We start from the raw sequence: 24,765 nt of genomic DNA on the forward strand, positions 1-24,765 counted from the left end.
TCCTGGTGTTTCACAGGCAGGGTGATTCATCAATGTGTGTGCCGTCCCTCGGATGGACATTAAACGGTTATCCCATCAGCCAGCATTCTTTGGTGTGCGTTAAAGATCCCACGGTGTACTTTGCAAAGAGTGGGAAAGTTATTTCTGGCACTGTGACAAAATTCTAAATTCCTCACCGGATTAGCGGTACCTCACACATACCTCCCTTCCCCTCTGCCTTCCCCCGCCATGGTATGCAGCACCACTGACTCGGGAGAATGATGGAGTGCACGAAGATACGATGACTGATTATTATTAATTATTGTAAATACAGGACTGTACTGCATGAAGCCCGCGTATTAAAGGAGGAAAGACCGAATGCTTTACTGTGGATTTACTGTTTTGAAATTCGAGAAGGTTCAGTAGTTGATAAATTATTCGATTTTTCGAAAAGTGATTTTTAACAAATATAATGGAGATGCAAACTCTATTATAATAATATCAGTTAAATTCACAATTGTGGTTAAATAATGACTGTTCCTCATGAGATATAGGGATATAACACGAGTACTAAGTTAAAATGGCTTCTCCCTGTCCCATTTTAACCCCAATTTTTTTCTCTTTAATTAAAAAAAAACAGCCATCAGGGGTTCCCGGCATTTCCCTGGTTCTGTTCTAATCCTTTTGGCATTTTGAAGAAACCAATTTTTTTTTTCCTATTATTTTTTTGTGGGTGCATAAAACACTTATCTTTATCCATGGAGGAATGGGGTCAGGGATCGTTTAACATTACCTTTCACATCACGACAAAGGCTTAGGCACTCTTGAGCGATTTTATAAAAATACAACTCTTCTCTTTTTTTCAAAAGTTTTTTTTCTTGCCTATAACACTCCCTGGCACTCACTGATGAACTTCTGGAAGTTTGACGAAGACCCGTTCGGCCATCTCTGTGAAAATGTCGACACGCAGACAGACAGACAGACAGACAGACAGACGGCTCTCTTGTAGTATCAAATGTAGATGAAAAGCTGTCCAATAAGAAGTGAAATAATTAATATTGAAAGCGATACGTTTCCTCCTGTCAATGATTAATTTGTTTACTCAACATATTGGAAGTGACTCAAACCTGTACTGGTCAGTTTAATTGGAACAGCTGAAATGACCAACTTTTGATGACGCGAAGTCGGAAATTTCTTGATGTTCTCTCTTTGTACCTTAGGGCAAGATGACGAATCACAATTCACACCGGCTTCAATGTCCATCAAAACCTGCGGAAACTTGTCTCGAATTGTGACCGGAACATTCCGCTATCGGTGTGTGTGCTCTTTAACTGCGGAGCTACGCAAAGCCAATGCACTCATCTCCTCTTTCAAGTCCCCGCTCTTTCGCATCTTGCTGAATCCAGAAGTTTCGGACTTCCACCCACCATCCAATGGAAAGGAGCTTTCCCCACCCATCTCCCTGCATGTAAGATCTACATGGTGAACGTTATGATGCTTGTTTGATCATCAGAGTTGAGGCTAGCAAAGCATTGGGGGGGAGGTGGTTGTGAGAGGCTGAGAGAAGGTTTCCCAGGAAGGAGGGTAATGGTGTGTGTCGTAAAGAGATTTAATGAAAATAATTGTTCTTCCATGAGCCGGAAGAGACTACTTTAAAAATATAGGAAAACTGAAGATATGACATTAGATGTGCTGAGAGAATGGGTTGGCATCAAATGCTTATTATCTCTACCAACGAAGGTGAAGGAGGTTATGTTTTCACCTCCTCTATGTTTGTTTGTGTACAGGATGTCTCAAAAAGTTGGGGGCGGATCCGGATTAAATTTTGTGGACAGTTTTGGTGTGTGACAAGGGCGAACTGATTAGATTTTGGTGAAGATCCGGATCCGGAATCCGACTACTAGAATTTTTTAAGTGATTCTTCACCATTGAGAGATCGGGTTAAAAACGATATAGTACTGTATCGCATGATATTTCAAAAATGTATTGGACCAGATATGTTCTCATGGATCAGGCATTACGTGGCGGAAGTATGCGCTCTACTGAGTGCCCTTGTAATTATTTTTGAGAAAGTGTTTGAAGGTGGTTTTGAGGAAAGGCTGTGTTCATTCGTTCTTTTATTTATTTCAGGATCGAAGGTTCGTAGTAGACTTGCGTCACACACATCTCACACACATGAACATACAGATGAATGCATGAGACAACACAAACAGCCACTGAGCTTGGGGGAAGTGCCGTCACCTGCTGGGACATTCTGGGTACCAGCGATGTCACAACAATGGCGTCGCATTTTTCACCACACTCATTGGGGCATTTCCTCCTCTCCATGGATGCCAACCTATGGGGATTGTCCATACTCTTATCCTTTTTAAATGCTAAATGTTAAGCAAGGAAGCGACACGTACCATTTTTTTTAATTTTATTTAAAGTCTTTGGTTTGACTCGGATGGGGTTTGAACCACCATCATCACCGACCTCCCAGACTCAGAGCAGATGCTCTAACCATTATACCACTGAGTCTGGGAACAGAGGGATAATGCAGAGTCTGTGTTTATACCTGAAAAGATAAATGTCCATTAAGTTCTTGGATATGTATGGAAAGGTAGCACTCAGATGTTTGTGGGGACCATTCCACCACAGAATGACTTTCAGGGACATTTGTTTGCACAATTTACAGGGTGTACTGGGATGTTTAGAGTACTCTGTAGTGGAAGTGGAGGATTTGGTGGATATTGCTGCACAAGCTTCTTGGGTTCATAATGGAGTAGTCATTGATCTCAATGTTTTCTCTGACTTCATAATGCTACATATATGACTTTTTGCTGATGTTTGATACTAAGATTGGCGTACATGAAAGTCTGACAATAGTTAAAAGTGAGGATTTTGTTATTCTCATTATTATTATTTGTGTTATTAGGGTACCCTGTGAGTACAGGGTACCCTATTGTTTTTCTTCTGTTTATTATTATTACGCATTATTATTATTAGGGTATCCAGTCAAATGGACTGGATAACCTATTGTTTTTCTTCTGTTTATTATTAGGGTACCCTGTGAGTACAGGGTACCCTATTGTTTTTCTTATGTTTATTATTAGGGTACCCTGTCAGTACAGGGTACCCTATTGTTTTTCTTATGTTTATTATTATTATTATTATTTTTCTTTTTCCGCCGGCATTTTGCACCCTTTTTCGCTTTAAAAACCATTTTCTCTGGGACACTAAGTCCGATCGAGACAAAATTTTCACCACAGTATGTATCTTTTTTGATAGCACAATCACGTTATAATTATGACGTCATTGGTCACGTGGTACGGGCGCCATCTTGAAAAAAACGATAAACTTTGGACCTCTGTATCTCAGAAACCGTGCAATGGAAAAATTTTTCGCTCGATACGTTTTACTAAGCTCCCTATGGGGAACACGTGTGATTTTTCATGACGTCATAGGTGAAGCGATATACCGGTGAAAATTCGTCAAGTAGAACGCCACATGGGAAAAATCTGAAAAATTCTGAGCATCATCTACGCCAAAAATCACTGACGAAAATGTTTTTCTTGACGTCATCGATGACGTAATTCGGCCGCCATCTTGTTTTTTAGTGTTTTTTTTAAAAAATCTTCTTCTCCAGAACGGCTATGCAGATTGAGGCGAAACTTTACACGCACATTCCCCCTGAGGTCCTCTTTCAAGTTTGTTAATTTGTTGTTGATACGTCACATGGTTTGGCGGCCATCTTGAAAAAACCCTAAAACCTTCAAACATCTTCTTCTCCAGAAGCGCTGGTCCAATGAAGGCGAGATTTTAGAACTATATTCGTGACATGTATGCGATGCAAGTTTGTTAATTTCGAAGTGATAGGTCACATGGTTTGGCCGCCATGTTGGATTTAAGAAAAATATTAAATAATGTTTTCTCTGGAATTTCATAAGCCATTTAAGCGAAAATTTGCAAGTGCCTTCCTCCCTCAAGTGTGCATACATGGTAAAAAATTTTTACCTCAGAAGTCACATGGTTTGGCGGCCATCTTGGATAGAAAAATAGACCTTATCCGATTTTCACGAAACTTCACACACTTGTTCGGGTCGACGATGGAAAGCAGATTTTAAATTTCTGATGTCATAGATCACAAGGTTCGGCAGCCATCTTGGATTGAAAATGAATAAATTTTAAAAATCTTCTTCTCCAGAAGGGCAAGACAGATTAAGACGAAACTTCACAGATATATTCCCCATGAGATCCTTTCTCAAGTTTGTTAATTTCTTCTTGATCGGTCACATGGTTTGGCGGCCATCTTGAAAAAACCCGAAAACCTTCAAACATCTTCTTCTCCAGAAGCGCTGGTCCACTGAAGGGGAGATTTCAGAATTATATTCGGGAGAGGAAGGCGATATAAGTTTGTTAATTTCGAATTGATAAGTCACATGGTTTGGCCGCCATCTTGAATTTAAGAAAAATATTAAATAATGTTTTCTCTGGAACCGCTTAACCTAACGAATCAAAAATTTGCAATTATCATCTACCATTGTGTAAGCACGCATGGTAAAAATTATGACGTCACAGGTCACATGGTTTGGCGGCCATCTTGGATAGAAAAACGCACCTTTACCGATTAACACGAAACTTCACAGGCGTGTTCCAATGCCCAGTTGGAAGCAGAATATAAATTTGTGATGTCATAGGTCACATGGTTCGTCAGCCATCTTGGATTGAAAAATAATATCTTAAAACGTCTTTTTCTCTGAAACGACTGAATAGATCCAGGCGAAACTCCACCACTATGACCGCCTCTCCATGACGAATAAAAAGTTCTCACCCCCTTTTGAGGTACGACGCAACGTTTGGCAGCCATAGTGGATTGAAGGAAAAATATTAATTAATGTTTACTCTGGAACTACTGCATCAATAAATGTGAAACATCACCTTTATGGTGGAACAGTCATGCGGAATGAGGGTTTGAAATTTCAACGGGATCGGACCCAGGGTTTGGCAGCCATGTTGGTTTTAAGAAAAATATTAAATAATGTTTTCTTTGGAACTGCTTAACCTTGCGAAGCGAAAATTTGCACTTATCGTCTTTGATCGTGTTTGCACATGTGGTGAAAATTATGACATCACAAGTCACATGGTTTGGCCGCCATCTTGGATTGAAGGATAAATATTAATTCATGTTTACTCTGGAACCACTACTTCTATATATGCGAAACTTCATATTTATAATTTAGGCTACATGTGAAACAAAAGTTAAAAATTTCAACCTGATCGGTCGTGTGGTTTGGCAGCCAGAATTATTTAATTATTTGAATCTGGAAGCCAGTAACAACGAAATTGAATGCTTTGTGCTGCCCGGTTCGTAACTCGTCTGTTCCGCTCCCTCTCGAAGCAGGCCTGTGTTTGTATCACTATTAAATAATGTTTTCTCTGGCAACGCTTATCCTTTCAATGCGAAAATTGCGACTATGATTTAAGTCTCACGTTGAGTCAAAGGCGGACGAGGACTGGGTACCCGGTCATCACTGCCAGCAGTTATAAAGTGGCAGTTCTAGTTTATTAGGGTACCCTGTGAGTACAGGGTACCCTATTGTTTTTCTTATGTTTATTATTTATTATTATTATTATTTTTCCGCCGGCATTTTGCGGCCTGTTTTCACTTTAAAAATCATTTTCTCAGGAACGCAAAGTCCGATCGACACGAAATTTTCACCGTAGTATGTATCTTTTTTGATAGCACAATCACGTTATAATTATGACGTCATTGGTCACGTGGTGCGGGCGCCATCTTGAAAAAAACGATAAACTTTGGACCTCTGTATCTCTGAAATCTTCCAGGGTAAAAATTTTTTCGCTTCATACATTTTAACAAGCTCCCTCTCGGGAACACGTGTGATTTTTCGTGACGTCATCGGTGAAGAGGTATCCCGGTGAAAATTCGTCAAGTAGAACGCCACATGGGAAAAATTTGAAATTTCTTGAGCGTCATCTACACCAAAATTCATCGTAGAAAAAATTTTTTTTGACGTCATCGGTGACGTAATTCGGCCGCCATCTTGTTTTGAAAATTTTTTTTTTTAAAATCTTCTTCTCCAGAACGGCTGTGCAGATTGAGGCGAAACTTCACAGGTATATTCCCCCTGAGGTCCTCTTTCAAGTTTGTTAATTTGTTGTTGATACGTCACATGGTTTGGCGGCCATCTTGAAAAAACCTTAAAACCTTCAAACATCTTCTTCTCCAGTAGCGCTGGTCCAATGAAGGCGAGATTTCAGAATTATATTTGTGACATGGATGCGATGCAAGTTTGTTAATTTCGAAGTGATAGGTCACATGGTTTGGCCGCCATGTTGGATTTAAGAAAAATATTAAATAATGTTTTCTCTGGTATTTCATAAGCCATCGAAGCGAAAATTTGCAAGTGCCTTCCTCCCTCAAGTCTGTATACATGGTAAAAAATTTTTACCTCAGAAGTCACATGGTTTGGCGGCCATCTTGGATAGAAAAATAGACCTTATCCGATTTACACGAAACTTCACACACTTGTTCGGGTCGACGATGGAAAGCAGAATTTAAATTTATGATATCATAGGTCACAAGGTTCGGCAGCCATCTTGGATTGAAACTGAATAAATTTTAAAAATCTTCTTCTCCAGAAGGGCAAGACAGATGAAGACGAAACTTCACACATATATTCCCTATGAGGTCCTTTCTCAAGTTTGTTAATTTGTTCTTGATCGGTCACATGGTTCGGCGGCCATCTTGAAAAAACCCTAAAACCTTCAAACATCTTCTTCTCCAGAAGCGCTGGTCGGATGAAGGGGAGATTTCAGAACTATATTCGGGACACGTAGGCGATATAAGTTTGTTAATTTCGAATTGATACGTTAGACGGTTTGGCCGCCATCTTGGATTTAAGTAAAATATTAAATAATGTTTTCTCTGGAACCGCTGAACCAAACAAATCGAAAATTTGTAATTATCATCTACCATCGTGTATGCAAGCATGGTAAAAATTATGACATCACACGTCACATGGTTTAGCGGCCATCTTGGATAGAAAAACGCACCTTTACCGATTAACACGAAACTTTACAAACCTGTTCCAATACCCAGTTGGAAGCAGAATATAAATTTCTGATGTCATAGGTCACATGCTTCGTCAGCCATCTTGGATTGAAAATGAATAAATTTTAAAAATCTTCTTCTCCAGAAAGGCAAGACAGATTAAGCCGAAACTTCACACATATATTCCCCATGAGGTCCTTTCTCAAGTTTGTTAATTTGTTCTTGATTGGTCACATGGTTTGGCGGCCATCTTGAATTTACCTGAAAACCTTCAAACATCTTCTTCTCCAGAACACCTGATCTGATCAAGGGGAAACTTCACACCCCTATTGCACATGAGTAGGGAATACAAGTTTGTTAATTTCTAATTGATAGGTCACATGGTTTGGCAGCCATATTGAATTTAAGAAAAATATTAAATAATGTTTTCTCTGGAACTGCTTAACCTATCGAAGCGAAAATTTGCGTCTGTCATCCTCCATGATATCTGCATACATGGTAAAAATTATGAGGTCACAAGTCACATGGTTTGGCCGCCATCTTAGATTGAAGGATAAATATTAATTCATGTTTACTCTGGAACCACTACTTCTATATATGCGAAACTTTATATTTATAATTTAGGCTACATGTGAAACAAAAGTTTAAAATTTCAACCTGATCGGCCGTGTGGTTTCGCAGCCAGAATTATTTAATTATTTGAATCTGGTCGCCAGTAATAAGGAAATTGAACGCTTTGTGCTGCCCGGTTCGTAACTCGTCTGTTCCGCGCCGTCTCGAAGCAGGCCTGTGTTTGTATCACCATTAAATAATGTTTTCTCTGGCACCGCTTATCCGATAAATGCGAAACTTTGCGACTATGATTTAAGTCTCACGTTGTGTCAGTTGTGTCAAAGGCGGACGGACTGGGTACCCGGTCATCACTGCCAGCAGTTATAAAGTGGCAGTTCTAGTTATTATTATTATTTTTCCGCCGGCATTTTGCGCCCTGTTTTCACTTTAAAAATCATTTTCTCAGGAACGCAAAGTCCGATCGACACGAAATTTTCACCGTAGTATGTATCTTTTTTGATAGCACAATCACGTTATAATTATGACGTCATTGGTCACGTGGTGCGGGCGCCATCTTGAAAAAAACGATAAACTTTGGACCTCTGTATCTCTGAAATCTTCCAGGGTAAAAATTTTTTCGCTTCATACATTTTAACAAGCTCCCTCTCGGGAACACGTGTGATTTTTCGTGACGTCATCGGTGAAGAGGTATCCCGGTGAAAATTCGTCAAGTAGAACGCCACATGGGAAAAATTTGAAATTTCTTGAGCGTTATCTACACCAAAATTCATCGTAGAAAAAAATTTTTTTGACGTCATCGGTGACGTAATTCGGCCGCCATCTTGTTTTGAAATTTTTTTTTTTTTAAATCTTCTTCTCCAGAACGGCTGTGCAGATTGAGGCGAAACTTCACAGGTATATTCCCCCTGAGGTCCTCTTTCAAGTTTGTTAATTTGTTGTTGATACGTCACATGGTTTGGCGGCCATCTTGAAAAAACCTTAAAACCTTCAAACATCTTCTTCTCCAGAAGCGCTGGTCCAATGAAGGCGAGATTTCAGAATTATATTTGTGACATGGATGCGATGCAAGTTTGTTAATTTCGAAGTGATAGGTCACATGGTTTGGCCGCCATGTTGGATTTAAGAAAAATATTAAATAATGTTTTCTCTGGTATTTCATAAGCCATCGAAGCGAAAATTTGCAAGTGCCTTCCTCCCTCAAGTCTGCATACATGGTAAAAAAATTTTACCTCAGAAGTCACATGGTTTGGCGGCCATCTTGGATAGAAAAATAGACTTTATCCGATTTACACGAAACTTCACACACTTGTTCGGGTCGACGATGGAAAGCAGAATTTAAATTTATGATATCATAGGTCACAAGGTTCGGCAGCCATCTTGGATTGAAAATGAATAAATTTTAAAAATCTTCTTCTCCAGAAGGGCAAGACAGATGAAGACGAAACTTCACACATATATTCCCCATGAGGTCCTTTCTGAAGTTTGTTAATTTGTTCTTGATCGGTCACATGGTTCGGCGGCCATCTTGAAAAAACCCTAAAACCTTCAAACATCTTCTTCTCCAGAAGCGCTGGTCGGATGAAGGGGAGATTTCAGAACTATATTCGGGACACGTAGGCGATATAAGTTTGTTAATTTCGAATTGATACGTTAGACGGTTTGGCCGCCATCTTGGATTTAAGTAAAATATTAAATAATGTTTTCTCTGGAACCGCTGAACCAAACAAATCGAAAATTTGTAATTATCATCTACCATCGTGTATGCACGCATGGTAAAAATTATGACATCACACGTCACATGGTTTAGCGGCCATCTTGGATAGAAAAACGCACCTTTACCGATTAACACGAAACTTTACAAACCTGTTCCAATACCCAGTTGGAAGCAGAATATAAATTTCTGATGTCATAGGTCACATGCTTCGTCAGCCATCTTGGATTGAAAATGAATAAATTTTAAAAATCTTCTTCTCCAGAAAGGCAAGACAGATTAAGCCGAAACTTCACACATATATTCCCCATGAGGTCCTTTCTCAAGTTTGTTAATTTGTTCTTGATTGGTCACATGGTTTGGCGGCCATCTTGAATTTACCTGAAAACCTTCAAACATCTTCTTCTCCAGAACACCTGATCTGATCAAGGGGAAACTTCACACCCCTATTGCACATGAGTAGGGAATACAAGTTTGTTAATTTCTAATTGATAGGTCACATGGTTTGGCAGCCATATTGAATTTAAGAAAAATATTAAATAATGTTTTCTCTGGAACTGCTTAACCTATCGAAGCGAAAATTTGCGTCTGTCATCCTCCATGATATCTGCATACATGGTAAAAATTATGAGGTCACAAGTCACATGGTTTGGCCGCCATCTTAGATTGAAGGATAAATATTAATTCATGTTTACTCTGGAACCACTACTTCTATATATGCGAAACTTCATATTTATAATTTAGGCTACATGTGAAACAAAAGTTTAAAATTTCAACCTGATCGGCCGTGTGGTTTAGCAGCCAGAATTATTTAATTATTTGAATCTGGTCGCCAGTAATAAGGAAATTGAACGCTTTGTGCTGCCCGGTTCGTAACTCGTCTGTTCCGCGCCGTCTCGAAGCAGGCCTGTGTTTGTATCACCATTAAATAATGTTTTCTCTGGCACCGCTTATCCGATAAATGCGAAACTTTGCGACTATGATTTAAGTCTCACGTTGTGTCAGTTGTGTCAAAGGCGGACGGACTGGGTACCCGGTCATCACTGCCAGCAGTTATAAAGTGGCAGTTCTAGTTATTAGGGTACCCTGTGAGTACAGGGTACCCTATTGTTTTTCTTCTGTTTATTATTACGCATTATTATTATTATTATTCTTCCGCCGTAAATTTGCAAAATTTCCAAATTTTTTCGCTTTAAATGCCATTTTCTCAGAAATGGTAAGACCAATCGACACAAAATTTTCACCAAATATGTATCTTTTTTGATAGCATACATAATTGATAATTATGACGTCATAGGTCACGTGATACGGGCGCCATCTTGAAAAAACAGATCAACTTTGGACCTCTGTATCTCGGAAACCTTCTAGTGTAAAAAAATTTCGCTTGATACATTTGAACAAGCTCCCTCTCGGGTATACGTGTGATTTTTCGTGACGTCATCAGTGAAGAGGTATCCCAGTAAAAATTCGTCAAGTAGAACGCCACATGGCAAAAATTTGAAATTTCTTGAGCATCATCTACACAAAAATTCATCGTAGAAAAAAAATATTTTGACGTCATCGGTGACGTAATTCGGCCGCCATCTTGTTTTTTTTGTGTTTTTTTTTTTAAATCTTCTTCTCCAGAACGGCTGTGCAGATTGAGGCGAAACTTTACAGGCACATTCCCCCTGAGGTCCTCTTTCAAGTTTGTTAATTTGTTGTTGATACGTCACATGGTTTGGCGGCCATCTTGAAAAAACCTTAAAACCTTCAAACATCTTCTCCAGAAGCGCTGGTCCAATGAAGGCGAGATTTCAGAACTATATTCGTGACATGTATGCGATGCAAGTTTGTTAATTTCAAAGTGATAGGTCACATGGTTTGGCCGCCATGTTGGATTTAAGAAAAATATTAAATAATGTTTTCTCTGGTATTTCATAAGCCATCAAAGCGAAAATTTGCAAGTGCCTTCCTCCCTCAAGTCTGCATACATGGTAAAAAAATTTTTACCTCAGAAGTCACATGGTTTGGCGGCCATCTTGGATAGAAAAATAGACTTTATCCGATTTACACGAAACTTCACACACTTGTTCGGGTCGACGATGGAAAGCAGAATTTAAATTTATGATATCATAGGTCACAAGGTTCGGCAGCCATCTTGGATTGAAAATGAATAAATTTTAAAAATCTTCTTCTCCAGAAGGGCAAGACAGATGAAGACGAAACTTCACACATATATTCCCCATGAGGTCCTTTCTCAAGTTTGTTAATTTGTTCTTGATCGGTCACATGGTTCGGCGGCCATCTTGAAAAAACCCTAAAACCTTCAAACATCTTCTTCTCCAGAAGCGCTGGTCGGATGAAGGGGAGATTTCAGAAATATATTCGGGACACGTAGGCGATATAAGTTTGTTAATTTCGAATTGATACGTTAGACGGTTTGGCCGCCATCTTGGATTTAAGAAAAATATTAAATAATGTTTTCTCTGGAACCGCTGAACCAAACGAATCGAAAATTTCTAATTATCATCTACCATCGTGTATGCACGCATGGTAAAAATTATGACATCACACGTCACATGGTTTGGCGGCCATCTTGGATAGAAAAACGCACCTTTACCGATTAACACGAAACTTTACAAAGCTGTTCCAATACCCAGTTGGAAGCAGAATATAAATTTCTGATGTCATAGGTCACATGGTTCGTCAGCCATCTTGGATTGAAAATGAATAAATTTTAAAAATCTTCTTCTCCAGAAAGGCAAGACAGATTAAGCCGAAACTTCACACATATATTCCCCATGAGGTCCTTTCTCAAGTTTGTTAATTTGTTCTTAATTGGTCACATGGTTTGGCGGCCATCTTTAATATACCTGAAAACCTTCAAACATCTTCTTCAACAGAACACCTGATCTGATCAAGGGGAAACTTCACACCCCTATTGCACATGAGTAGGGAATACAAGTTTGTTAATTTCTAATTGATAGGTCACATGGTTTGGCAGCCATGTTGAATTTAAGAAAAATATTAAATAATGTTTTCTCTGGAACTGCTTAACCTATCGAAGCGAAAATTTGCGTCTGTCATCCTCCATTATATCTGCATACATGGTAAAAATTATGAGGTCACAAGTCACATGGTTTGGCCGCCATCTTAGATTGAAGGATAAATATTAATTCATGTTTACTCTGGAACCACTACTTCTATATATGCGAAACTTCATATTTATAATTTAGGCTACATGTGAAACAAAAGTTTAAAATTTCAACCTGATCGGCCACGTGGTTTGGCAGCCAGAATTATTTAATTATTTGAATCTGGTCGCCAGTAATAAGGAAATTGAACGCTTTATGCTGCCCGGTTCGTAACTCGTCTGTTCCGCGCCGTCTCGAAGCAGGCCTGTGTTTGTATCACCATTAACTAATGTTTTCTCTGGCACCGCTTATCCGATAAATGCGAAACTTTGCGACTATGATTTAAGTCTCACGTTGTGTCAGTTGTGTCAAAGGCGGACGGACTGGGTACCCGGTCATCACTGCCAGCAGTTATAAAGTGGCAGTTCTAGTTATTATTATTTTTCTTCCGCCGTAAATTTGCAAAATTTCCAATTTTTTTCGCTTTAAATGCCATTTTCTCAGAAATGGTAAGACCAATCGACACAAAATTTTCACCAAATATGTATCTTTTTTGATAGCATACATAATTGATAATTATGACGTCATAGGTCACGTGGTACGGGCGCCATCTTGAAAAAACAGAAAAACTTTGGAGCTCTGTATCTCTGAAATCTTCTAGGGTAAAAAAAATTTCGCTTCATACATTTTAACAAGCTCCCTCTCGTGAATACGTGTGATTTTTCGTGACGTCATCGGTGAAGAGGTATCCCAGTGAAAATTCATCAAGTGGAACGCCACATGGCAAAAATTTGAAATTTCTTGAGCGTCATCTACACAAAAATTCATCGTAGAAAAAAAATATTTTGTCGTCATCGGTGACGTAATTCGGCCGCCATGTTGTTTTGAAAATTTTTTTTTTTTAAATCTTCTTCTCCAGAAGGGCTGGACAGATTAAGGCGAAACTTTACAGGCACATTCCCCCTGAGGTCCTCTTTCAAGTTTGTTAATTTGTTGTTGATACGTCACATGGTTTGGCGGCCATCTTGAAAAAACCCTAAAACCTTCAAACATCTTCTTCTCCAGAAGCGCTGGTCCAATGAAGGCGAGATTTCAGAACTATATTCGGGACATATATGCGATGCAAGTTTGTTAATTTCGATGTGATAGGTCACATGGTTTGGCCGCCATGTTGGATTTAAGAAAAATATTAAATAATGTTTTCTCTGGAATTTCATAAGCCATCAAAGCGAAAATTTGCAAGTGCCTTCCTCCCTCAAGTCTGCATACATGGTAAAAAATTTTTACCTCAGAAGTCACATGGTTTGGCGGCCATCTTGGATAGAAAAATAGACCTTATCCGATTTACACGAAACTTCATACACTTGTTCGGGTCGACGATGGAAAGCAGAATTTAAATTTATGATATCATAGGTCACAAGGTTCGGCAGCCATCTTGGATTGAAAATGAATAAATTTTAAAAATCTTCTTCTCCAGAAGGGCAAGACAGATGAAGACGAAACTTCACACATATATTCCCCATGAGGTCCTTTCTCAAGTTTGTTAATTTGTTCTTGATCGGTCACATGGTTCGGCGGCCATCTTGAAAAAACCCTAAAACCTTCAAACATCTTCTTCTCCAGAAGCGCTGGTCGGATGAAGGGGAGATTTCAGAACTATATTCGGGACACGTAGCCGATATAAGTTTGTTAATTTCGAATTGATACGTTAGACGGTTTGGCCGCCATCTTGGATTTAAGAAAAATATTAAATAATGTTTTCTCTGGAACCGCTGAACCAAACGAATCGAAAATTTCTAATTATCATCTACCATCGTGTATGCACGCATGGTAAAAATTATGACATCACACGTTACATGGTTTGGCGGCCATCTTGGATAGAAAAACGCACCTTTACCGATTAACACGAAACTTTACAAACGTGTTCCAATACCCAGTTGGAAGCAGAATATAAATTTCTGATGTCATAGGTCACATGGTTCGTCAGCCATCTTGGATTGAAAATGAATAAATTTTAAAAATCTTCTTCTCCAGAAAGGCAAGACAGATTAAGCCGAATCTTCACACATATATTCCCCATGAGGTCCTTTCTCAAGTTTGTTAATTTGTTCTTGATTGGTCACATGGTTTGGCAGCCATCTTGAATTTACCTTAAAACCTTCAAACATCTTCTTCTCCAGAACACCTGATCTGATCAAGGGGAAACTTCACACCCCTATTGCACATGAGTAGGGAATACAAGTTTGGTAATTTCTAATTGATAGGTCACATGGTTTGGCAGCCATGTTGAATTTAAGAAAAATAGTAAATAATGTTTTCTCTGGAACTGCTTAACCTATCGAAGCGAAAATTTGCGTCTGTCATCCTCCATGATATCTGCATACATGGTAAAAATTATGAGGTCACAAGTCACATGGTTTGGCCGCCATCTTAGATTGAAGGATAAATATTAATTCATGTTTACTCTGGAACCACTACTTCTCTATATGCGAAACTTCATATTTATAATTTAGGCTACATGGGAAACAAAAGTTTAAAATTTCAACCTGATCGGCCGTGTGGTTTGGCAGCCAGAATTATTTAATTATTTGAATCTGGTCGCCAGTAATAAGGAAATTGAACGCTTTGTGCTGCCCGGTTCGTAACTCGTCTGTTCCGCGCCGTCTCGAAGCAGGCCTGTGTTTGTATCACCATTAAATAATGTTTTCTCTGGCACCGCTTATCCGATAAATGCGAAACTTTGCGACTATGATTTAAGTCTCACGTTGTGTCAGTTGTGTCAAAGGCGGACGGACTGGGTACCCGGTCATCACTGCCAGCAGTTATAAAGTGGCAGTTCTAGTTTTTATTATTATTCTTATCATTTATTACCTCTGCCACCAAAGGTGGAAGGAGGTTATGTTTTCACCCCTGTCTGTTTGTTTTTCTGTCTGCCTTTTTTTTTTTTCCTGTGAGCAAGATTTCTCAAAAAGTTAAGGACGGATTCAGACAAAACTTGGTGGACAGGGTGTGTGTGGGCCAAGGACGAATTGTTTAGATTTTGGTGAAGATCTGAATCCGGATCCAGTTACGGCACCCAGTCGAGCGCGTGCCTCCGCCAGGCTGAACAGTTTGCATTTTGTATCCCTTTGAAAGGCCAGATCTGCATCCGGTCCTGAACCAAAATCTAATCGACTTGTTCTCATCACCTACCCAACTCCTCCACCAAGTTTTGTCAGAACTCGTCCACAACTTTTTGAAATACCGTGCTATATATCGATTTTGGCCCCGTCTCTCAATGGTGAGGAATCGCTGAAAAAATTATCTCATCCAGATCAAGCATGCAAACAGACAGACAGAAAGGGGGTGAAAACATAACCTCCTTCACCATCGGTGGTGGAGGCCATTAAGTAAATCTCGTATCCTAATCCGGATTCGGATCTTCAGCAAAATCGAATCAATTCGTCCTTGTCACACACCCAACCTATCCATCAAGTTTTGTCAAAACCCATTCAATACTTTTTGATACATCCTGCTCAGAGACAGGAGAAAGCATAACCTCCGTCCATCTTCGGTGACGAGGTAAATAAGAGGTCGACTTAATTTTGAGGTGGATGGTCGAGGCGAGACTTTTGGATGGATAACTATTGTTGTGGACACACCCCAGGAGCAGTTCAATGAGAGCCAGAGCAAAGCCATCCAGTCTGCTTTCACGATGATCGTCCCGCAGCCTCGCGTGCCAAAAATCTGTTTGCTCGAAGGACCACCAGGCACCGGAAAGTCGAAAACTATCGTCGGTCTTTTGCAGACACTTCTGTCTGCTGTAAGTTTCGCTCATTCCATTTTGTTTATTTAACCATATGTATATTTATTGGTATATGTTGACCCTCCACATGAAGACAATGTTTTTACTTTTGACTTTTCATTTGTTAAATCTTTGTTCTGAAATTGTCAACACAACTTCGCATTTTAATTTTTTTTTTATTTCAAGAAATGTCTTTGTTCTACATTTGCTGTTTAAAATACTTGTGTTCAGCAAAATATCCAATCATTTATTCCCCTCCTTCCCCACCCCCATTACATTTCTTGTGTACATATTGACTGTCCACAGGTGAATAATGGGCTTGAAAGAGGCATATTGATGCCAGGAGCAGCTGGTATTAATAATGAAAGACTCGAACGACGTGTGCTAATTTGCGCCCCATCCAATGGAGCTGTGGATGAGCTCATGATGAAGATCATTGTGACATTTAAAGCGCAAGTTCGGCAGAAAAACAGCCCCAAGGGTATGATGTAAAGGAGCTGAGCATAAGGGGAAGGGTTTGAACAATTGATTGAAGACTTGATCTTAAATGTGGACTAACCTGACATCAGGACTCGAAACCGATATTGATAAAAGCCAATGAAAACGCATCTGACCTTGACACATTGGATTGTATGTGGCTCGTCGTCACAACCTGTGCAGATGTCTATGTGGCTGAGTTAATAGAAGCCTGTAAAGGCGATACCTCCCCGACCCTCACCTTTGTGCATCATAATTTCTGCTGATGATGCACTGCTTGATGTTTTGTTGGTTTTTGAGTGCAAGGATGGTGTATATCAATTAAAAAAAAAAATTGTCACCGATCTACACGAAATACCCCTTCATGACAAAGTGAAAACTTCTTTTTAGAAATCGTTTGTTTTCTTTTCACAAAATCTTTTGGCATTTACCTTGAATATGACACCGATATACCGTTCTTCTTGCTTCAGGAAACTGTGGAGACATCAATATAGTGCGCTTGGGCTCCGACAAAAACATCAACACGAAGGTTACACAGTTCAGTGTGAAGTCATTGGCGGACCGCATAAGTGCGTGAAGTGTTTATTATCATTATTTGTTTAGACTATTATTAATATACAAGCAGGTGTTGGAATTGCCACACACAAGTGATTGTGAATAGCCTAATTGTGCTCATAAATGATCCTCCATCAATTATCTTCTTCGTGATGCATAAATATAACGATGAAAATAAATCACAATCTCACAATATCTTACTTGAGAGATGGACAGATGTGACAATCTATGTTATATATTTACCTTGTTTTTTTTTTTTTTTTTTTTTTTTTTTTTTTTTTAAACGTTATCACACTATAATTAAGACAGAATTGATAGGATGTCAGAGGATGGATTTCTGTGATTGTTCTGACTCAGAAGTAATGCACTTATTTGAAAATTATCATGACTGATTGTATTTACATAAGGAGCCATCCACATACTACGTCTGCAAAATGGTCGTGCATTTTAACCCATGTCGCTCCCCCCCCTCCACATACCAAACTGTATGAAGTACACATTTTTGTACCACGATTCACCCGATACTGTTCCTGCGGAATCCATTTAGTTTCTCCTTTTCAAACGTTCTGTCATCCAAATTTTAGAAAGGGGGTAAAGTGACATGAAAATCAATAATTGTGATTACAACCGACCATCATGACTATGATCCAACAATCATTCCCTCCCTGACCCCTTGCCTTTGTGCATATTTCATACGTCTTTGGCCTCATACACGTAGGTGGTGTATTACAAGGCATTTTTCACCATGATCCCCCAAAGAAGCATTTTCCATTTGTATCGACCCTCATATAAAACCATGCCCACAGAAATCGTTTCTTTTTTTTTAATGAAACGAAAGATTCAACTGTTTTTTTTTGTTTTTTTTTTAACCTTTTAATATTATTCAAGAATTTTTTTCTCTCTCTTTTAATAAAATGAATATTGTACTGCATTTCAAAAACAACGATTGACAATATTCTGATTTGCCAGAGTTCCGTTAAACGTATCGTATGAAATATTGTCGCATCGACGGCCCAACCAACTCCGAGCTCATCGTGGCGGGAGGTCGAAGTCACACGATGTCCCGAGCAGCCTTCTGAGGCGTTCTGAATTGATAGTGGCAGCGCGCATGTGGGTCGTTAGGAGAGACATGAGGAAACTTAAGCTTTTGAACCCAACGGGTTTATTTCCCGAACCACAATCAATAATAATAAAAACCTGGGAGGATTTAATTGAGACAGAGGAGACGACGGCGAGTTGTGTTGCGGAAGAAAAGGAAAATACTGAATCGATAATGAATAAATAATTATGTACAATTGGGTAGAATAAATCTAAAGAACGAGGCGCCACCCTCCGGACTCTGTCACAGACTGGGAGGGGACAAAAACCGGGGGGGACACAGCTTTTGTTTTTGGCAGTGGGACGGCCGGATGATGAGGGATGAGGAAGCGAGCAAACGATGAGGCGTCCAGATGATCACAGGACGACAGTATTGGCAGGAGGATCACACAGGCTTTTGGGTGACGAACAGAGCCAGAGGCAGGCAGGATGACCCCCTCAAAGAAAGCTCTCCTCTCACTCTCGCTCATGCCAACAACTCCCAGTCACGTTCCCAGACTTATCTGCCTTCTCCTCAGCCATTCCCAACGCTGGCTCTCTCAACTCTTTTCAAATCCTGTCTCGCCAACTGCCTCAAACGTTCTCTCTCCCCCAACTGCCGATTTTGTTCCTCCCTCTCCTTCCTCTCAGCCACGCTCCACCTCTTTTTGGGAGGCATCTGTCACTCTGCCCCCCTCTCGGGGTGGCACTCCGTCCCTCCCAGGCGATCCACCGCTCCGCCCCCTCTGGAGGTAATCATCGCTCCACCCCCCACCCCCCACCCGCCACCTCTTTCGTGCCAAGCCTCCTTGCACCCCTGGCAGAGCTTAACATTGGGGTTTTTACACACTATTTCCTTAGCCATAATGGCTCACTATTTATTGCCACCACCATCCCCTGCATGGTGTACAGGCAAACAAGACAATGCTTAAGCTGATGTTGCCCTACTTGTACATTGAGATGGTTATCTACTCGCACACGGACCATGCTACACTATACATTCCTATCTGTTGTATGGTAATAGCTAACCCTCCCACAAATGTAACAATATATGCAAGCAATGTCAAAAGCTTTGAGTGCAGGATTGAAATAAAATAAATATATTTTCACATCAGGCGCCCAGCTAACACAAGCTCTCTGAGCCGGAGGTCCAAAGACGTCCGTGAATTACCAAATGGTCTTCCAATTCTCGTTGTTTTCTTCATTACCACACCAAAAGTTGAGAGAAGTTATGTTTTCACTCTTGTCTGTTTGTCTGCTGTGAGCGGGATATTTTAAAATGTTATGAACGGATTCAGACGAAATTTGGTGGCAGGTTCAGTGTGTGAAACTTAAAAAAAACATTGTATCCAGATTTCGATCTTCACCAAAATCACATCAATTTGTCCTCGTCAAAATGATTCTTCACCATTGAGAGACGGGGCCAAAAACCATATACTGTTTGTCAAATGGTTTGTCAAATGGCATGGTTTGTCAAAAAATTGTGGACAAGTTATTACAAAACTAGGTGGATGAGTTGGCTCGTTGACAAGAATATGCTGATTAGATTTTGGTTTAGGTCTGGACGCATATCCAGCCGATCAGTGGGATACAAAGTGTGAACTGTTCAGCCTGGTGGAGGTATGCACTCCACCGAGTGCTGTTCTGGTTTATACTGTGTTCTTAACCATTTACATTCCCCCAAGGATCACCCAATAGATAAACCAATTTTGGCAGTTGATCTCACATGGGAAGGCAGGAAGGCGGGAAAACGTCTCTTAAAATTAAAATGTTTATTTCCATTGATAAGGGGGAAAATGATTGACAGGACATTGCCTAACTAACAGCACAAACCAGGCAGTTGACAAACACAGCTTGGGATGGAAGGAAGGAAAACCCGATCTTAGGTACAAGAAAAACTATTCTCAAGTATGACGCCAAAATACCAGATTCAAAATGTTAACAAAGGGGGAAGGCAGGGACTCGAGGCAGGCACGATCTGGTCTTTGCTGAAAGCTGGTGTGTCGTAGGACGATGGTGCGAGGAGATATGGTGATGAGGCCAGGAACGAGGGGGAGGCGGCTCCACTGACCTGTGAGGCTGCCAAGGCTTGTGTCCTCTCTTCCTCCAGGGCACTCAAGCAGAGAGCGGCTATATCCTCCAAAACGAATTGGCATCTGTCACCTGCATCTGCAGACGCAGCCTTTATCACCTCTCGGACCGCCTTCCCAGCAAGCGGCGAGTCCCATTCATTGCCGCCCACTGTCCATGGACGTGCCATAATCTGGGCCATCCCACCCACCTGGCGGCCCCTCGCAAGAGTGTTCCACCCCTCTCCAGGACTCCACAGCTCACTATGCCACCCTGGCCTGCAGTCCTCTGGGCAAACGTTCTATTTAATGCCTTTCTGTGCCAGGTGCCTTTTGTGCCACAAGTCCTCCACCTGGTCTTGCCTGTACAGAAGGTTTTACACAATATAATGATACCCTATTCTGCTCTATCTTTTACAATCACTGCCCCTCAGTGCACATATTGTGTGCGACTTACCCCTGACAGATCCCGAATACAAGAGTAAATCTACCCTACTCAATCACACGGTCCATACTACTCTAAATTTCTTCGCACAATCTATCTCTGGATTCCTCCGGCCCCTTCCACATTAAAATACTTTCCTCCAACTAAAGAGCACTGAGATTGAGTATCTTATATGAGAGAAAGATATTTTGGATGGGATCCTCAAGGCTTCCCTGGTCCCTGGAATCTATAAAAGACATCAGACCACAACAAAATTGAAAATTTTCATCATATGTCATTCTGTCTTGTCTGTTTCTTGGCAAAAATAGATGAATTAATTGCCAAGTATTTTTTATGTATGTATACCATAAAGGTATTTATGTATGTATGTGAAGTGCCTATAGAAAGCTGACAACCCCTTTCAAAAATTTTACCTTTTTGTTGCCTTATAGCCTGGAATTAAATTGCATTAAATCAGACTTTTTACACCTTTATTTACACAATCGTAACTCACAACTTCCACGTGAAAAACAAATTCTACAAATTTGGGAAAACTAATTTAAAATATAAAACTAGAATATCTTGGTTGGATAAGTGTCCACCCCCTGAGTTAATACTTGGTGGAAGCACCTTTGACAACAATTACAGCTGTGAGTCTGTTTGGATAGGTCTCTACCAACTTTGCACACCTTGACTGGGCAATATTTAAAATTCTTCTGCACAAAACTGTTCAAGCTCAATCAAGTTGTGTGGGAAGCGTTGATGGACAGCAATCTTCAAGTCATGCCACAGATTTTTGATTGGATTTAGGTTGCAGTTCTGACTTGACCACTCAAGGACATTTATCTTTTTGTTCGATGTGTGCTTTGGGTCATTGTCATGATGAAAGGTGAACTTCTGTCTCAATTTCAGCTTTCTTGCAGAGGGCAGCTGATTTTCCTCTGAGATTTTTCTGTATTTTGCTCCATTCATTTCCCTTCTATCCTGACAGGTGCCCCAGTCCTGCTGATGAGAAACATCCCCATAACATGATACTGCCACTACCATGTTTCACAGTAGGGATGGTGTTCTTTGGTCGATGCGTTGGGTTTGCGCCAAACGTAACGTTTTGCATTTCGGCCAAAAAGTTCCATTTTGGTTTCTTCAGACAACAAAACTTTTTGCCACATGGCTTGAGAATCACCAGAGTGGTTTTTGGTTACCTCAAACAGGACTCAAGGTGGGATTTCTTGAGTAATGGCTTCCTTCTTGCCACCAAACCATACAGGCCACACTTGTGGAGTGCTTGGGATGTTTTTCACATGCACACAGTGACCAGTCTTTGCCATAAAGGCATGTAGCTCTTTCCAAGTTGCCATTGGCCTCTTGGTGGCCTATTTGAGCAGTCTTTAGGTGTGTACTTTAGGTAGTAGATTGTAAACACGAACCGCCCAGGGTGGTTACTACCGTTTTGACTTGGGAGCGTTCAAGTGGTGCCCGGAACCATCTTACACTCTCCGTCTCAAGATTTCTGGTCTTACTATCTGTCACACTCAAACTATAGCGACCGGGCTATCTTTAATCTCTCTTCCCCGCGAACAAACATCTTATACTTTCATCATACATTTTTCTTACTCACTCATTTTCCCTCCTCACTTTATTCTCTCTTTTCTTACTTCTCTATGCAGTTCTTTTATTTAAGGCTTGGCCTCGATGAGGACTATTTAGTCCGTGCCTGTAGCCTTAAACATAAAAAAGTCTCCTTGCTGGGTCATCCAGTTTGGAGGGACAGCCTGATATAAGGAGGGTCTTGGTGGTACCATGCACCTTCCACTTCTTAATGATCATCTTCATTGTGCTCCAAGGGATATTCAATGCCTTTGAAACATTTTTAAACCCATCCCCTGATCTGAGCCTTTCCACAACTTTATCGCGGAAGTCTTTTGAAAGCTCCTTCGTGCTCATGGTTGAGTCTTTGCTGTGAAATGCACTAGCCAGCAGAGGAAACAAACCTACAGGAACAGATCATTTTATTCTGAAATAATCAGAATCCAATTTAACACAGGTGGAGGCCAATTAACTTGGTGTGTTATTTTGAAGGTGATTGGTTACACCTGAGCTAATTTGCAATTGCTATTATAAGTGGGGTGGACATTTATCCAACCAAGGTATTCTAGTTTTGTATTTTTATTGATTTTCTGAAATTTGTGGAAGTTGTGGGTTACGATTGTGTAAATGAAGGTGGGAAAAAGTCTGATTTAATGTTATTTAATTCCAGGCTATATAAGGGTAACAAAAGGTGAAAAATTTGAAAGGGGGTGTACACTTTCTATAGGCACTGCATATCATGATATCTCAAAAGGTTGTGGATGAGTTACGACAAAACTTTCGTTGGATAAGTTGTTTAGGTGATTAAAGCGAGCGATTTTGGTTCAGATCCAGCCTATCAGTTGGATACAAAACGTAATCTGATCAGCCTCGTTGAAGTCATGGCTCTACCGAGTGCCATTCTACTTTGTTGTTTTGCCAAGTGTCGCTCTGTGAGTGATTTTTTTTTTTTTTTTCATTTGTTTCTTTGTTTATTTTAGCTTGAGATTTAATTTTCCATTTCATCATGTTTGCATTGAGTTCCTGTTTTTAAAAATTCATCTTTTTGAAAATGCAAAGTCAGTTCCAGAGAAAGCAAAAATTGATTTTGAGAAGCTTTAAAATGCTAACATTTGTACATGCAGTGGAAACGGTCCAAATGTTGTACAGCTGTTATTTGCCTTTATTTTATTATATTTTATTTTAATTTTATTTACAATCACAGACGTCCTCCTTTTACTGGTATGATGTGTCTATTTATGTGGCGGTAACTGTTCAAGTAGTGACATGGGGTCGCATACGTGTGGCTGGAGTGAACTTTTGATGGAGGCAATTAAGATTACTGAACAAACAGTTCAAATGCTGCTTTACTTGTTTGTGCATCTGATCTGTGAAGACGTATTCATTGCGGCAGTAATGGCAACAAAGACCTTTTTTTGACAATGGGTGGCTAACTCTCGTTAAAAATATTTCTTTTGCAGGGAATTCGAAAAATGTGCAGCACATGCAAGCTCAACTGTCATTGGTGGACAAGCAAATTGAAGCCTTATTTATGAGGCAACCTCTGCCTCTGCACGAAAAGGTCTGAATAATGATCTCCGATGAATAAAATGCCTGAGTAATATTGCAAAAAAATCTGAGTAAAACTACAATGGCACTCAGTGGAGCACATACCTCCCCCAGGCTGGAAACCATAAGTTGGAAACCATTGTGCATTGTGCAGGCTCAATGGGCTGAATGTCCTTTTCCTGAATTGAAGTTTCTTGTAAGGGAACTCATTTGGACAGATGAGCAGGAAACAAAACAGATTCAGGGCGACTGTTTTAACATAAGGTCTTACCTGCAGTATTGTGGATTTTATCTGGAGGATTGACTCTCGACCAACTCTCATGGTGGCTATTTAAGTCTCCACAGGTTTAAAAAAAAAAAAAAGATCTCTGTGCAAGAACAGCAGAGAAAGTCTGTGCTTGAAGAAAGCTCATGATGGAGTCATCGCAATGGGGTTGGTAGGGTAGGGTAGGGTGGGGTGAATGGTACACCACATACAGGAACAAGAGGTTGTTACAGAAAGAGAAACATGCAGAAGTATTCCATGGGGCCAGGAGGGGAAGGTATCGGGGAGGGGCTGATGCTTTCCAGAAGGGAGTTGTGAATATTGCACCGTTCTTACCAGGATAACTGCTCAACCTGTCAAAGTGCAAACCATCCATCATGGTAATAGTTTCTGTCAAGCAAATCATGTTGGAAGATGCAGAGGCTACCAGGATGGATGGATAGATCTGAGCGAAGTACATCTGATTTACTTTCCCATCGATGTTATCAATCGACACGATAGGCAACAATCTTATTACTCGGTTTCAGAGGATCATCTCGCAACGGA

The 24,765-nt window shown here is 40.2% G+C and overlaps 1 protein-coding gene across 9 annotated transcripts in view; it reads left to right on the plus strand.

Moving 5' to 3' along the window:
• The window catches only part of SETX (senataxin), a 185,346-nt gene that overhangs the window by 118,819 nt on the left and 41,762 nt on the right, over window positions 1-24,765 (plus strand). For all 9 annotated transcript variants that reach the window (XR_015062741.1, XR_015062740.1, XR_015062753.1 and 6 more), the window contains 5 exons: window positions 1,200-1,447; window positions 16,080-16,235; window positions 16,524-16,698; window positions 17,165-17,263; window positions 23,867-23,967. Coding sequence is in view for 2 of the 9 variants with exons in the window: in XM_085899765.1 (XP_085755891.1) it covers window positions 1,200-1,447; window positions 16,080-16,235; window positions 16,524-16,698; window positions 17,165-17,263; window positions 23,867-23,967 (779 nt within the window). In the remaining 7 variants the exon portion in view is untranslated. The remainder of the gene's footprint in view (window positions 1-1,199; window positions 1,448-16,079; window positions 16,236-16,523; window positions 16,699-17,164; window positions 17,264-23,866; window positions 23,968-24,765) is intronic.

This window comes from Eptatretus burgeri, chromosome 1 (assembly GCF_056783735.1).
Source record: "Eptatretus burgeri isolate ZD-2024b chromosome 1, Ebu_testis_v1, whole genome shotgun sequence".
Lineage (NCBI taxonomy): Eukaryota > Metazoa > Chordata > Myxini > Myxiniformes > Myxinidae > Eptatretus > Eptatretus burgeri.